The sequence below is a fragment of the Agelaius phoeniceus genome, chromosome 2 (assembly GCF_051311805.1).
Source record: "Agelaius phoeniceus isolate bAgePho1 chromosome 2, bAgePho1.hap1, whole genome shotgun sequence".
Classification (NCBI taxonomy): Eukaryota; Metazoa; Chordata; class Aves; order Passeriformes; family Icteridae; genus Agelaius; species Agelaius phoeniceus.
Window position 1 is genome coordinate 92,318,860 of NC_135266.1, and position 17,287 is coordinate 92,336,146.

A 17,287-nucleotide genomic window follows, 5' to 3' on the forward strand; every position below is an offset into this window, starting at 1 on the left:
CCATGCCCAGTGTTTTCTTTGCATTTTGTCAGAGGTTTTCTGGTTTTCTCTATAATATTGAAGTACATATGCTGATCTAAATCTTTGTCTTACCCTCCTCTGTTTTATTCTTGTTGGTCATCCTGTTTATGCATGTATTTTGATTATTTGTGTATCTCTTGCTTTGCAGGAGACAAAGATGGCAGCAAGGTGACTACAGTAGTTGCAACTCCTGGACAAGGTCCAGACCGACCACAAGAAGTCAGCTACACAGACACCAAGGTGATTGGAAATGGATCTTTTGGTGTTGTGTATCAAGCCAAACTCTGTGATTCAGGAGAGCTTGTGGCCATTAAGAAAGTCCTGCAGGATAAAAGATTTAAGGTGAGTCTATGCATAAGTTCATAGTATTTTCATGAATATTATCTCATTTTCCATGTCTTTGATGGCAATGTTTTTGATTTTCTTAATTTATTTTCATTGGAGAGCATAAATATGCCTAAAATTTTTTGGGACTGAAAATTAAACAGATGGATTATGATAAAGCAGTAGTTAAACTTGAAAATTGGTGAGTCACTATGATTATTTGTATTAGTGCAAGTCAGGAAGCTAAAAATGCTGATTTGATGTGCTGTTTCCAGGTTGCTGGCCAGATTTCTCACACAGTGAGCTGTGGAAACAAAGGAAAAGCTTGTCTTAAGGTTACTTTTTTCTAGCATAAACTCTTCTCCAATCATTAGTAGTTAAACTGCTGGAAGGAACAGGAGCCTTTAGGCTTTGTTTTTAGTTGCTGCACCTATGAAGTTGAAACCTATATTTGAGTAAATCAGAAATTCTAAAGGCCAAGCAAGAAGATAACAAATACTGAGCCGAGGGCAGTTTGGGCTGAAGATTACTTTTTTTTTTTGTTATCTGATTTATAAACGTGTTTTACCCTGGTGGTTTTAGTAGACTAGTGATCCTTTATTCTAAACTGGTAGCCTTCCAAAGAGAAATCTTTTTATTTAGTGATTTTTAAACCAAATAAATTTAAGAACCATAAGCCACCTCAACACTTCTGTTAGTCCACAGCTTGGTACTTAATGTACTTGACCTCTTTCCCTTATAGTCAGGTGGCCTAGAGATCAGCTTGTGCAAGCAGTACATGATAGCAGAGGTCCTGGTTTTAACAGATCTTGTTTTCACAGCAAGACCTCAGACACACCTAGTTTCACTGGTAATATTTGTAATTTGTGTCCTTTTTTAGTGGCAAAAACATTGTTTTGAAGTGTTTCGAAGGAAAATGGGAAAGATGCATTTAAATTAATGTAATGCACAATTGTTTACTTCCAGTTAAGGAAGACTTATAAAGTTCTTACATAGTTCTTACATCTGGGTTATTTCTGGACTGTATTATGGGTTGAAGGTAATTAGTACTTGGGAAGCATGCAATATGATGTAAGAGTGCCTTATTTTAGGAGAAGAAAGAAGAGGTAAAACAGAAAAGGAAAAACAAATTCTAAACCTAGTACTTAAAAGGAGCTTTTTGGTCTCTTCCCATTGCATAGGTTTAAGGGGGAAGGTCAGGGTATTTTCTATACCCCGTCATGCTTGGTTGATGTCAGCTAGTGCATTTGACAAGAACCTTTGATTTCTTTAGTCTCGTAACTCTGGGGTTTTGCAGTGTGTCAAAATGAAAACTTGGCCAAGCGTTTTAGTTCCTGACCATCAGATATTAATAGTTTGTGACATCTTACTTTTTTTTAAATTAATCTCTCTTGGGCATCTAGAGTAAAATGTTGGTCTTTGATTGCTTTTTGTTTTGGGTAGTTGGTTTAGTGACATTTTGTTACCTGACTATATATCTTTCTTTTTTTTTTTTGAGTGTTTCTTTAAGTGATAGAAAAAATTGTTTCTTGAATATTAGCCCTTTGTTAAAGCAAAACAGCTGAACTGAAAAGCTAAGTAGGGTGTTTCCAGTTTGGACTCTGAATTAATTGTCTACATTTGATAATATGAGCTGAGAACATCCAATACCTGGAGGCTTTAATATCCCTAAACTAGGTGTAATTAATGCTTAAGTCCATGTATAGATTTGCAGAGAGACAGCATTAATTTAAAAATAGTTTTTTAAACTTCATAATTTGTATGGGTCACATCTGCAGTAATACCCAAGTTATGCATTTTTTCATATTCTTATCCCAAACTTTTATCCCAACTACACAACATCATCTACCTTTGGTCTAAGCTCCCTAATTTTTCCCATCATTTGTCACTTCAGTCCTCTCATTTTTTCACATTCTGATCTAGAAGTGTATGTTATGTTGGCAGGAGGTGTAAATTCTTGCAGGCTGGATGGCAGCCTCTACCTGGACAGATGTGGAAGCTAGACAGATGTATATTATGAGCAGCATACAATTTCTTCAGGGTGTGCTACTCTTTGCGAATGCCTGATCTAGGTAGTAAATACTGGACCACATAATCTACAGGTTACAGAGGGAACTTGGAAAGTCTGTTGGCTGAATGGTTTGAGTGCCCTGTAGGAGCAGACCATCCCATGTGTTCAGAGAGCTGAGCTGAGGGTGCAACTCAGCTGGGCTCTTGCCATCCCTGCTTGGCTGCCCGAGTCCAGATCCAAGACCTGGTCAGTTGAGTTCCCTAAAATCTGCCACTCCCCTCTCATTAATGCATACTCTCACTTCAGCAATGATTGAGGCGAAAAAGCCAACCTTATGCAGGCAGCCCAAGGTGGTGGCAGCTTGTTTGATTCATTATCACTTTGATAATGAATCAAACAAGGGAGGGAAGAGAGGAGGGGGCACTTCAGAAATACCAGTCTGCACTGATCCCAGTGGTGAACAAGCAACAAGAGGAAAGGGATGTATGGAAGTTGCTTCCTGAAATTTGAATCAGGAACAAAATTTTCAGCTGTATGCTTCTGCCTGGTGCCTGCTTATCCCTTATCTGCCTGGTGCTTGTCTATTGTGATATATTTCTCTTGGTATATGCAGTATAATTCCTTAGTCATGATTTCTTCAAAAAGTGCTTTGAGAAGAGCTAACGGATAGTCTTGAAACTGAAAATTCAGGAACTAAAGAAAGTCCCAAGAGAGTGTAACCTCTAGGCTCTTGCTGCATTTTGTGAATGTAGAGGGCCACCACTGTGTAGGTCTGGAATATGTGCCTCAGTTGCCAATTTTAGATCTCTGTCAGGAAGCTGAGATGCATTTGTCCAGGTTTGAAGCTAGCTTGAAAGCTGGAATTACCAGAGGGGGGTTGCCTATTTTTCTTTTTTCCTTTTCCATTACTATAACAAGTCAGCCTCCCAGTATTGGTCCAGACCAGAAAGAAGTTGAGTGTTAAATCAGTGCTGAAGAGTTGAATCTTACAGTTTCTTTGATGGTAAAGATAGTTTGCAATGCTCCTTCTTCTTTCTACTCCCTCGTTGCAGTTCAATGGTTCTTCAGTTTGACATTGCAGTTCCTGCATGACCGTGTTTTAAACAGGGTCTCTGAATTGCTCTGGATTTTAGAGCGTGTGTGTCTAGAGTTCGGTGTAATGTACAGTAATAGTATTGGTAGGAATAAGTGGTAAGTCCCTGAAGAGAATAAATAAAATACCACTTAGAGATTTATGCTTAATTTCAGTTTGTAGTTCTGCCTTCAGTAAGGTAGTTCTCCATACTAAGTGTGAGGAATTAAGGAATGTATTTTTGGGCAATTACCTGATACTTGAATCAGTAGTTCACAAACTATGTCCTGTTTGTCATTAATCTGTGAAACAATTTAATTTGTTTAATTTAATTAACCAACTCTTAAGGAAAGTTATATTTTTGGGGTGGTGGGTTTTGGATTTTTTTTGCAGTTAAAAGTTTAACAGGTGTGAGAGGGATGTTTCTCTTTGTAAAACAGTGTAAGGCAGCTGCTCACAAACTTTGGGGCCAAAGTGCTTTCAAATGGCAAAATTTCCAAAAGACAATGACCTGGCTTTCACAGATCTATACTGTATTTCTGCTTCTGTTCCAAAAATGTGTAATAATAGGTTTTTATGCAAAGCATCAATAGATGCAGTTAAAAGGTTCATAGTATTTTCAATTATTTTCATTTATGTGTCTGTGCAGGCCCTCAAGTGACACAGCCTAATTGTGATGCTTGAAAAGAAAATACTGGTAGCATAAAAATTCTTGCACTGCTTTTGTTAGCATTTTCATTGGAATATTCTTCAGATTAAGAGTCTGTCATATTGCTGTCTCATTGTCCAAAAACCAATAATAAGCCAAGAGGCATGTTAGCATAAATAGTTATTTTTTTGTTATTTCTGCCATTCCATTAAGGTTTCTAAGAAATCCTAATGAAATGAATGTATGAATTGCTAGAAGTATTTCACAGCTGACTGCGAATAAGCAGTTAAATTTCTTGCATCTGAATTGCATACTTGATGTTTCTGCTTTTAGCTCTGGGCTGTTGAAATCTAAGTGATGAAGAGAGTTTGTACTCCTCCTGCACCTTTTCAAACAGTCTAGATTGGGCATCACATTTCTTGTTAATGGCTCACGGAGACATAAAGTGTGCAGCAAGAGAAAGCCAAATTCTGTAATGGGAACCATTCATGCCATCCAGTCTGTCAAATCATTCAGGGACTGCCTTGGTTTAACCATCCAACCGTGTGTGCCCTTGGCTTAGTTGCCTGAATTATTTAAATAGGCAGATCTTCTGGAGTGTGAGAGGATGTCAAACTAGGGCCCTAATGGTCCATAAATGTGAAGCACTGCATTGCTAAAGCTGAGGCCACTCAATAGTAGGCAGTGGTCTTTCCTGTTTTTGGTTAGGGAAGGAATAGGTGTTGTGAGTATTTACATGTTTATTGTTTCTTTGTTTTGGTTTACTGGTTTGGGGTGGTATTTTTGTTGTTGGTTTTTTTTTTGGTTTTTTGGTGTTTTTTTTTGGTTGGTTGGTTTATTTTTTTTTGTTTTTTGGTGGGTTTTTTTTGTTTTGTTTTTGTTTTTTGTTTTGGTTTTTTTTTTCTTCTTTTTAATATGTAAAGTCTTAGTGTTAATATGAGCCTTAAAGCCCAATAAAGCAGCAGGATGGAAAAATAAGTTTGTGTTGAGGTTCTGGTTTCTTTCTTTCCCTGCTGGTGTGTGTACTTTTGTGAGCTGTTTGAAATGCTTCTGAAAGCAACAGCTTTCCTTCAGTTCCTGCCTCAGATATATCAAGCTGCTAAGTATAAAAAGATTCTTTTCAAAGTAGCCCATATCCGCTGTTTGAGTTACCTTATTTACAGCAACTTTGATCATAGCAGCTCCTATGAAAAATGTAAAACCACAAGGAAGACTTTCCATTGAAAAATGACTAGGTGTTTAGGTTTTTAAGTTCTGCTAACTTTTCAAGAGACTTTTCTGTTTAGAGCATTCAGAAGTCTAGAGCTGACCCAGTTTTTTTCTTAATAGGTTTTGTGTCTCTGCTCATGGTTGAAGGTATAATTCTGTAAATATGCATGTGAAAAAGTGAACCTGTTGATTAATGATTTGCCTCTTTTGCTCTCAGAATCTCAGGGGTTAACAGACCACTGTGAGAATATGACTTCAAATTGGGTTGAATTAGTTCCATTTTTTCTGACTTCCCCCAGCTTGTTTCTTAGCTCTTGGTTATCGATGGCCAGTAAAGATACAACAGATAGTAGCATTATACTGGGAAAAAAGGCTTCATTTCAGGGGGCTTCAGTCTATTAAGGCCACTTTTGGTGTATCTGAGCTGTTTTGAGGAGAGAGGTACTCAAGTTACTTGGGTAATGTGACTGAAAGGAGAGGTAAAACAAGTTTTGTTTTGCAGTCTGTAAGCTCGGGCTATGGGTAGTCATGTCTATATACTGACAAGCAGACAGGAGTTTGACACCCATCTTCCTGATATGTGTTGGGCAACCCAGTTGTAAAGCTTTAACGGAAGTGGTATCACTGTCTCTTCTGTCCAGGTTTGTTTTCCCTTTGCTGGGTTCAGACAGGATGTGTGCATCCTCTTGCTTTTTAATGTTTTAGCAGGTCCATCTTCCAGACTCCTCCCTATTTTTGTGTACCACAGCATTGTCATGAGAATGTTAAAGGTACAGTTGAAGAGAAGCCATTGTTACTTGCTGGATATCTCATAGAACACTTGACTTCCTTTGTATGTGCCTGAGTTGTGGACCCTTTCTTTCAAGCACACAGGTGGATATTGAAGTCACAGAAAAGACTTCCAAGATTGATTCCAACCTTGTACTGATCACCACCTTGTCAACTAGACCATGGCACTAAGTGCCACATCCAGTTGTTTCGTGAACACTTCCAGGGGTGGTGACTCTACCACTGCCCTTGGTAGTCCATTCCAAACTTTAATAACCATTCTTTGAAGAAATTTCTCCTGATGTCCAGCCTAAACCTTCCCTAGTTCAGCTGGAGACTGTGTCCTCTCATCCTGTTTGCTGGTTGCCTGAGAGCAGAGACCAACCCCACTTTAAAACAAACTCCTTTTTGTAGTAGTTAGAGAGAGCAATAAGGTCACTCCAGATCTTCCTTTTCCCACCTACTTGACTCCTTTCTAGAAGGGAATTGAAAGTTATCACAGACGTTCAGAATGAATGCTACCTTCATCTAAGTCAGTGTTTAAAGTTTTGAATACAGTGTAGAGGTTGGATTTACTCTGATGTATTCATGGTTATCTTTCACTGTGACCTCTTGTTATCTGCACAGGTAGGTTTCCTCTGAACTAAGGACTGAACTTCCTTTTTTAATTTCATCTGTGTGTGAGTTAGATGCGTTCTCTCATCTGATATCTCCGTCTAAGGATCACTGAATATTCAAACATTAATCTCTAAGGCCTTCTCTTAGAAGAATGCCTTTATTTACTGCATCTCAGTTGAGTTGGAAGCACCCATGGGATAAAAAGTCACAAAGGAAAAACATGGTGATGAGAATTAGTAACATTTAAGCACCTTTCTTTTAAGTCTTTGAGGGTTTGCACATCATAGCTACTTTGAAGATCTGAGGAATAGTGAATCACTGTTCATAAGACTATCATGGAGGTTTTACTCTCTTAAGCGTGCCTTAATTTTATTGTTAAATAGCTAGAAAGTGCACTCAAAACAATAGATCTGTCTTCTGACTAACGAGATGTTCTGTGTTTGGATCAGAAGTGGGGATGGAAGGCTGAAAATATTTTTCAGTGACTTCAGCAAATATTGTGAACATTTGTTAAACCAGCAGTAGAAAGATAATTGAGCCTGATGAAAACTGCCTTTTACTCCTAGCTGTCCTTATCTAAGGGAATACAGTCCCTCTTTAAGACTGAGGCTATCAGATAAGATTTCCAGAATGGGAGATGCCTGGGCGTGTGTTCAGGTTGTTTTTCCATCTTCTAAACAGCTGGAGGGCTATGGTTGCTTTCAGAGAAGCTTTTTCTAATCTATGCTTTAACTCTTGTATAGAGGCCAGATTTGTAGCTCTGGCCCAACTTAATTTATCCAGATTATCAGAGACATTTACCAAGATAATAGCTTTTCTTACAGCAGTACTTGATCTGGCTGTCTCCTGGAAGCTTACTGGAGGAGCCAATTCTATCATTTAACTGTAATTGCAGTTGCAGTGCCTGTCTGCTCATAGCAACCAAAAAGGCTGGGTAGAGATCTGAATTTTCACTCACAACAATTTCATTCCATTTTCCAATTTTCTCAAACTTTCCTAATGGATAAAAAATCTGTTTACTCTTGCTTTTCAGAGTCTTTGAAGAAAGCAGTGTACTGTTCAGTGTATCAGCTGTAACCTTCCTGGGCATACTTCAGTGGCCTTGAACATCTAAGAACTCTAAGAATCATATTTCTAACTTTGTATTATTTTAAAGTCTGTACAATAAAGTTATTTGTAGTTATGGCTACTCCTGCAGATGTTTTCAAATCTGACATCTGAACTGGATGCATAATAGCTGTTAGTGCAAAATAGGTCTTCAGTTTGGCACATGAGATGACATGGAGTTTGTACTATGAGCGTTGATTTCAGTTTTCTGCTTTTTGGCAGGAGAGTCTGGACTGATAATGAATGTCCAGGGAATGCAGTGTCACCCAGCTGTAGTTGGCCTAGGATAGAGGAGGAAAAGCTCTTCATCTGGAGACGTGGCTTTGTGTGTGTTTAGACATGTGCTTCCACATGTAGCCATGTGGAAACCAACATGTTAGTAGGGAAACCAAACCAACACGTTAGTAGGGAAATAGGCCCTAGGAATGTGTTCTTTGACAAGGGAGGAGTCAAAAGAGGGCTTTTCTGCTCCTACCCCACAGGTGTTTGCATGAGGCCTTTTATAGACCCATACCACAGTTTAAGTGGCGCATTTATTTTGGATCCTGAGCTTTTCTATTTCCGTGAGTTTTTCTGTGGTACTCCTTAAACTAGGACCAAGATGGGACTTTAAAACAAGATAGCTGTTTTGTAAGTTCTCTCTCCTCTTGCTCACTTCTAGTGTATAACTTGAGACTTAAAATTAAGTAACTTAAAATTAAATCTCTGTCCTATGTGAATTTACTGACAAACAAAAAGAACTGGAAGATACATTTATGAAAAGTCTTTTGTCCCACTAGTCCAGATAACTCATACAGCTGCTTCAATAATGCTTTGGTTTTTATTTCCTGTTGTCTCTCTGGTCTTCTAAAGGAAGCGAGTTCCTATGTCTGGTTTACCTAAAATACATATATATAATGTATGAAATATATATTCTGTGTATATACATTCCCAAATTAGCTAGAGACTGTTTTGAGAGACACAGGTTAAATGGATGCTATTCTGAAATAATGACCCTCAGGGTGGAGAGTACAGTTTACAAGAATTCCAAACCCATCAAGGTATGGAAATGCATAGTTCAAAGCACATGAATAGAAGTAACTCAGCCACATGCTGTCAGCACAATGTAACTGTAAGAGTGTACTTGGACATTGCAGAATTCCTGATTGTGGTCAAATTAAGTTCCATTTTGAAAGATAATTTCCTTTCCTTTGACTTTTAACATTGCTGCCTCTAAGTGCCTGAGAAGGACTGGGATAGAAAAACAGTAACCCTGCATGCAGTAGAAATAACCTCTCCATTTTATATTTATAAATCAGTTTTACATCTGGGTCACACCTGCTAATTAGAGGGAGCCTTGATTATGGCATGGATTTGTAGGTCTGTGTAACAAAGGTAAAAATTGATTTTAATGTTCTTCATTTTGTGGTGTTCTATGGAGAGATCTTTGGTAGCCTCTCAGGATCACTACTCTAGGAGAATATATAGGAGACTCTATATCTTTACATATCTGAGACTGGCAGATCACAGGCTAGTGGAGCAGATTTGAGTTTTCTCATCTAAAAAGAAAATATTTAATGGCTGACAGTCTTAGGGTGTGGCAGTGGAGTAGAGCCTTCCAAGTGTGCAGCCAATTCAAGTAGTGAATCAAGGGCAGTTGTTATTTTGTGAATGGGGCCTGAACTTGGTCAATTAAAAAGTCACAGTAAAGTTTCTGAAGTCCTTCTGAAGCTCAGTGATTTAGTGTTTGACTGTGTATGAGGCTGTATATAAATTCTAAGCTAGTTTGATCTTTTTTCTTCTTAGAGTCGATGCTGAGATGGTCAGGCAGAGAGCAGGCTCATCAAATGCTCTTGAGAGCTTGGTACTGCTGCTGCTATAGAGCTTGGGCATGAATGCAGGTGTTGGGTGGAAATGGTGTCCCAGGAGGAACCTTCCACACCTGTCTCCTCGTTAGGCAAAAGACTATTGCGTAGAGTACAAATAGAAGATTAGTTTGATGGGATAAAAATGGGGCTTTTGAGGCTACTTGGATGTTTGATGTGTGCAGATATTTCAAGGCTCATGGTTGTACCATTATGTATTCTCTTTTGGAAATCCCACAGCATGAGATTGCCTGGCTACGGAAGATTTAGCTTAAATAGTCTTTATATCTAGCAACATTACCTACCGGTGGCTCTCACTTGCTTATTAAATTCTTACTTGGTTAAATTATTTTTGGTGCAACATTCCAGTCTTGGAGCATGATTGGAATATATCATTAAATAATTTATCTTCAGTTTTTGCCAGGGAACACTGGGGGTTTTTTTGTCTTTAAAATGCATGGCTGATAAATCAGGCAGTGGTAAACTCTGTCCTTTTTGAACTCAGTATTTGCTATTCAAATGTCCTGCTGTGGAAGCTATTAAGCTTGAGGGGAAAGAAGGGATAACCTATAAAATGCTAGTCATAGAAGGGACAGAAGAGATCCACCTGCTGCTCAGGGGAGTTTTTCTGAAGCGGGACAGATCGTCTCATTTTTGTGTCACCAAGACAGCTGTGCCGTCCCCTCCGGCACTGTGCTGTAGTTAAACCCTTTTGGCTTTGTTTAAAACCTTTTAATTGAGCTGTAATTGAGGGTTTTTTTATTTGTGTCTCTTCCTTGAAGAGGATCAACTCAAAGTCAGCAAACAAAATGAGGAAGATTTAAGTGAATGTGAAAATGGGAATAATTTTTGTTTTCCACTTGTTTTCTTGAGTAGACCTGACTCTTTATAAACAAATGGCATGCTCCTTCTGAGAAGTGTTCAGAACTTGGAGAGCCATGGAATGGCTAATTGTTTTCTTTGCTGCTAAAGGCAACATTTTCACTGCCCATTGCTTCTTGGAAAAGTAGTACCAAGACATGGGAAAATAATAAAAGGAAGTTCTTCTAAATGTTTTGTCAAGCATCTAAAGTACAGAGACAGTTCAGACTGTTGGGCATATTCTAAAATTAGCAATGCTGCCATTTTTTTCATGTGACTTGGATACTTCCTGGTCCCTGATGACTGAGAACGTGAGATGTTTGTGACCAACAGAATTATTTCCAGCCTACACAATAGGCTGGAATACAAATAATTACTTTACTACCACTTTACTTTGCATGTTGTTGAGGAAAGCTTGTTTAGACTTTTTGTTCCATTTTGTTTTTTCCATCACATTTTTTGTCTGCATTACGCAGTGAAATATGGTCCATTTGGAAGACTGGAACATTAAATTTGAAGGAGAATGTAGACCTAGGTTTTGCTGGTGACCTAGACCTAGGTTTTGCTGGTGACCTGTGGTATGATCTACCACAGGAAATAAAAATGAATCTGATTTTTATTGGGGTGGTTTTGTAAGAGTTGTATCATGTAATAACTCAAAATAAGAAATGTTTCTGGAAAGGCAACAAAAACCATATTCTATTAAGGAACATTCTAATTACAGTCCATGATGCTTTGGCATAGTGTTGATACTTCTTTTAAAATACAGTGAGTGATGTCAAGGAAGTAAGTGATCGTTGAGCATTTGTTTTTCTGGCCAGGAGCAAAGAAGGGACTCACTCTTCTTCAAGGTGAAATGTGAGGTGTGATGTTTATCATATTTTTAAATATATGTTACAGACTTTTAACTAAGGAGAAGGCAGTCTGCTTTCTTCAGGGTGGGTTTTTGTTTGTGTAATGCTTAGTACAGTGAACTGAGATGAGTAATGGATGCTCTTATATGTGTCATGATGCAAATAAGAAGACTACAGACATCTATATTCTCTAGTTCTTCTAAGATTTGAAGCCAGGTCTAATTGTTACAGGCCCAACAAAGGTGCTCATTTCTCATCTTCATTTGTGCTGTTCCTTTGAAAGCCCCAGCCATGGTGATTAGACTACTTAGGTCCTGAGCTAACTAGTCAAAATACAAACATCCAGTCTGAATCACTGAAGCATAACAATGCATGTGGAAAACAACAGCTGGATCTCATTTCAGAGGTTTCTTAATTTCAAAAATCACCCTGTCACAAAAAGCTCCTTGTTTTCCCTCCTAAGCTATATCAGATGATGACAGAATCTATAACTTGATGTCTTTAAAAGATTCATCTTCTTTTTTCCTTCATTCAAAGATATGTCCAAGGATCTGCTTGTCAGACTGAATTGGCAGGCCCTTTTGCATTCATGTTCCTTTAATCTCAGCAGGCACATTGAGTCATGAAGGTTGTACCAAGTTTTTTGGGCTTGAACACAGGCATCTCATTTATACCAGATGAGTTTAACAGTGTAGGCATGTTGATTGATTGTAAATGAAGTAATTTGTTGCAGGCTGCTTAGTCCCTGAAGGGGACATTGCAACTTATAGGGGTATTGCATTGAGACATGAATACCTGCTTGCAGAGCTGTCCACTGGTTGCACTGCTCTTGCTGCAAGTGGACAGAAGAGGGTTTTTAACTTTCTTTTATTTTTTTCCTTTTTAGAGTAAAACTTCATAGTGGATATTGACATTGCCTGTGGGCACTTTAGTGGAAAATTCAGTTTTGCTGTTAAATAATAGAGGAACCTTTGAAAAGATGTGTTGCTGACCACCATGGGAATTAGTAGTAAGTGTGCAGGTGTGGAAATGAGGACATAGCAGTTTGCTACTCCCAAATGTAGTGCATGGGCTAGAGAACATTAGGAAGATTCAGTTCAGTATCTTATGTGGATGGACTTGCTTTGTTTTTTGATGCTGAGCAACTTCGTAAGCACATTTCAGATGAAGTCTGGCAGGCGTAACAGGGTGTAGAGCAGGAGAACTAAGGTGAGCACAGCTTTCAGAAGAACTCCTAAAAATAAGGATAATACTTCCTTACTTTGTAGTGCCCTGCTGAACATACTTTATAAATAGTGAGCAATTCTGAATTATAAAATTAGAACGTGGTAACAGCTTACAACAAAAGATAATAATCTTTAGTTGAGGCAATGGTATTAGAAGCTCTGTAGTTTTTTTAAAAAGTAGTTCTATATTCTTTCTAGGTTAGATTTTTCTGGTACTGTATCACAGTAACCTGTACCAGAATTGCCTGTCTGTGAGACCTGGGGTTCCTTGATTACACTTGATTTATTAACCCTATCTGCTTGTCATTTAGATATCTGCAAAAGCAGGAGTATGAGAACATATGGAATGGAAATGTTCTTTCCCAGTGTGCAGGAAACCACAACAGGTTGATTGGAGTCAGCATTTGAAGAGCCACAGCAAATACTCAAGAACTTGGTGCTATCTTTCTTTTTTTTTTTTCCTTTTTTAATTAAGTCAACATAAGGGCAAGAAAGGACATGGTTTGCAGATAGTATGCTGGATTTCCTGGTAGGCAATGACTCTGTTTCTGTAACTGCATAACAGGCATAAAGGTTATCTGCTTTCATGCAGGGCTAACAGATCTAGTAGGACAAGAAAGTAGTATGAGACATAGGAAAAACTAGGGCATGTTGAGGGTTGCCTGGAGTGTTGGAGGCATAACAGAGTCAGTGTATTCATTGAACAATTTCTGTGGCAGCATGAAGGCCATCAATTAGCAGGAAGGATAAACAGTGCAAGGACTCTTGTTTGGATTTAAACTGATGAATATCTCTTGGAAAGAATCCTCCTTGCTAGTGGGAACAGCCTGTACACAGTCCAAAAGCACAACGCCGTGTGCAGGTGGTAGTAGAAAGTCCCTTCCTGGTGGAGCACTGAGCTATGGCATGCTGTCCTACTGGCTTGTCTGCATAGATCTGCTTGTGGGTGATAATGCTGTAGCTGACTTCTTGAGTAGATAATGAACTTTCCAAGAGAAATACAAAGGTCTAAGACCTTTCTGAATTCAGCTGTCCAGTTAAACAGTGTAGAAAGTTTTAACTAATTCACCTTTAAAATTCATTTGAGTTTTCCTGAATGTAAGTAGACAGTGAGCACAAGATGCAGTGACTCTTGTTTTAACCTAACCTTATGTGCAGAATGTGTAGGGAGTGATACTGTCTTGCTTACATAAGCAAGGCAGGCAGTATCACATCCTCAGCAGACAGTAATCTTCATTATTTCATACCGTTGGGATTTTGAATACAATAGGTTCTCAGCACCCTTTGTAGAAATTTGATTTCAACAAAATGGGAAAAAGATATTTTCACTGGTTAGCTGTGGGGCAAGGAAATTAATTCACAGAATCACAAAATGGACAAGATTGTAAGGGACTACAGTGGGTCATTTGTTCCTGTATCCCTGCTCAAGCAGTGTCATTTCAGACTACATGGCATAGGATTGCTTCCAAACGATTCTTGAGTATCTCCAGCTAGGGAGATTCCACAACCTCTCTAGGCAGCCTGTTCCAGTGCATGGTTAACAGCACAGTAAAGAAATTCTTCCCTCATATTCAGGTGGAACTTCCTATGCATCAGTTTCTACTCATTGTCTCTTGTCTCATGGTTTGTACCACCAAGAAAAGCCTGGCTCCATCCTCTTGATACCCTCCCTTCAGGTACTTACACTGGTGAGGTCCCCTCTTAGCTGTCTCTTCTCAAGGCTGAGCAGGCCCAGACCCCTCAGCCGTTCCTCATAAGTGAGATGCTTCAGTACCTTCATCATTTTTGTTGCCCTCTGCTAAACCTACTCCAGGGGCAGCTCCTCTCCAGGAGCTCCATGTCTCTCTTGGACTGAGGAGCCCAGAACTGGACACAGCACTCCAGGTGTGGCCTTAGTGAAGCTGAGTAGACGGGCAGGATCATTACTCTACTCCTGGTCATCTCCGCAGCGTGTCTGTTTTTCATGATGTGTGTAGTGGGAGATCTTCTTAAGCCATGAAAATAACATCTTGTAGTGGGAAATATTTGGCAAGGTCAGTGAAGGTTTTGCCACTTGCATTGTTATTAACAGTAGATGTTTTAATGAATTAGCTTATGAGAATGCTCTCTAGCACTATGTGTTAAATATAGAAGAATGCATAGTCCATTGAAAAGGTGGTAGGTGGTGTAGGAAACAACTTCTGATGTAATTTGTGACTGACTTGCATTGAGCCTCTTATCTCCTTCTACAATTGCATTTTTGGAAACAACTTACAGGTGCAGTAAAGAGAAGTTAAATCTCCATGTCTTCAGGTTTTAGGGTTCCAGATGACTTCCAAGGAACTTTCTTGGAAGCATCTGGTGATGGCTGCTGATAAACCTTTGGATGAAGTCATGCCAAGATGATTGGTCTGACCAAGTCATCTTTGTTCCCTCAGTCTCTTTTTTTCAGCAGTTCTCTTCCATGTCCTTGCTACAGGGTTATGTACAAGTTCTCATTTTATTCTGGAAGCAAGGTGGAAGTCAGGATGCTCACAAAGCTACCAGGAGCAGCTCTCCTATGAAAACAGGCTGAGAGAGTTGGGGCTGTTCAGCCTGGAGAAGGCTCCAGGGAGATCCTAGGGTGGCTTACCAGCACCTGAAAGTGGTTATAATAGATCTGGAGAGGGACTTTTTACAAGGGCATGTATGATAGGACAAGGGGGAATGGATTTAAACTGAAAGAGGTTAGGTTTAGATTAGACGTTAAAAATAAATTCTTCATTGTGCAAGTGGTTAGATACTTGAACAGGCTGCCCAGAGAAACTGGATCCGTCATTCCTGGAAGTGTCCAAGGCTGGGTTGGATGGGGCTCTGAGCAACACAGTAATGGGAGATGTCCCTGCCCATGGCAGAGAGGTTGGACCTAGGTGATCTCAAACGTCCCTGCTGACCCAAACCATTCTGTGATTCTATGATTTTTGCACCTACTGGGGGAAGAAGGACTGGACTTCATGGTAATTAGGTTGACCCCGCACTGAATTTGTCCAGCTGGATCTGGTGCTTGGGAACTCTGAAACTGGAAGCCCATGAGGTGGTAGCCTTTTGAAATTTGCTAAAAGTGTGCCATTTTAAATTCATGGTGTTCACCTGGCATATGAAATAATTTCTTTCTGCACCTTTCTTTTTTTGGAAATCTCTATTCCTTTTTAGTGTGACTAAGTTGTGAATCTAATCATAGTGCTCTGTCTCTGCTTTTAAATATGTCATTAAAAACACACCTTGTTATGCAAATAGTTACTAAAACTTGCTTTTCTCTGTACTTTTTCTTTTGGGGCAATTTAGGCTAGAAGTGAATGTGAAGATTTCCTAATCTTTTCATTTTAATGCTCTGACACCCTTTTGCTGAAGGAAATGATTTCTTGAAAAATGGGACAATGTTTGAAAAGCACTAATGCTGACTAAGGAAAAAACCCTCAAGCACAAAGTCTGATAACCTGTTTTATCTAACTTGGAACACTAATTCTTCAACAGCTTATAGTAAATTTGTACTTTGACATAGCTGGCTTTCCCTTTCCAAGTGTATGATAGGTTGTTTGTATCTAGCAAAGGTCAACTGATGAAATTATGCTGCAGCTTTGGGAAGAATGTGCTGTTGCCTTTTAATATGAAGATATATATTTGGGGAAGCTTGAATTGGTTTTATATATAAAACTATGAAGGAGTGTTGAAACATTCTTGTATGTCAGGCTATCATCTGAAATTTGGGTATTATTTTAGTTTTATCTTAGACCTGGTATGCACATGTGATGGATTCTTAGTTATAGCAATAGCTAATAAATTTTGTTATCTGCTCATGACAAACTTAGCAAACCAGCGGGTGGGGAACCTAGCATGGATATGGGGAGAAAAGCTTATTGTGTGTGCACAAGGTAAGGTGTGTAAGTTCCAATTTTAACTTCACTGCTGGAGTTGGGCCAATTTCCTCTCCCATTCCCCCAGCCCCAGAGGAGGAGCTGCCCAACCTCTGAATTCAGCAGGGGATGCTTATGCTTTTAAAAGCTTAGTTATTTGGGAGCTCATTAGTAAGAAATTGTACTTCTTGAAAATTTAATTCTGCTGGGCAAGTAATCATCTGCAGGCTAATTCCACGTGCCAATTCCACTCTGCCTTAACTCCCAGCTCAGTCTCCACCTGTCATTTCCCTTTTTTGTGTCTTCTGATTTGAACCTTGTCTCTCAGGTCTGAGGGAGTAATTTGGATTGAAATAAAAGCCCCACACAACTTGTAACATCAGGCTTTTTCATGTCATATAGCAATAGGCCTGAGACAAAGAAAAAATAAACATTGGAAGCAGTACTTACCTGTTCCCTAAATAAATAAAATTTTTTTGATGGTGAGGAGAAATTATTTTTGTTTTGCAAGTCCTTTGGAATCTGTTTGCATGAAACATCTGCTACATCGTATGTAAGAAAAGAAGGCCAAGAGTAATAAAACATTTCATTAATGTTTAATAACATAGTGATTAGCAACCCAGCAAATGTCTTATGCCCGTGGGAGATTGGAACTTATTTGATTAGTCAATTAATTGCAACCTGTTCTGGTTACAATTGCAGGTGTAAGGTTCTATGGATGTTGCAGGCTCCCTGAGGACTGATGTTAAAGGCATTTTTATGCTTACTTTCTTCTTAGTTAAAGAGTTAAAAATCAAAACATGAGGAAAAATCTGACTGCTATTTCTATGAAAGAAAAAGGGTTTTTACTG

General features: G+C 39.0%; 1 protein-coding gene across 2 annotated transcripts in view; it reads left to right on the plus strand.

Annotated features, from left to right (window-relative positions):
- The window catches only part of GSK3B (glycogen synthase kinase 3 beta), a 150,419-nt gene that overhangs the window by 55,780 nt on the left and 77,352 nt on the right, over positions 1 to 17,287 (plus strand). For both annotated transcript variants that reach the window (XM_054654881.2, XM_054654883.2), the window contains exon 2: positions 170 to 363. In XM_054654881.2, coding sequence (XP_054510856.1) covers positions 170 to 363 — 194 coding nt within the window. The remainder of the gene's footprint in view (positions 1 to 169; positions 364 to 17,287) is intronic.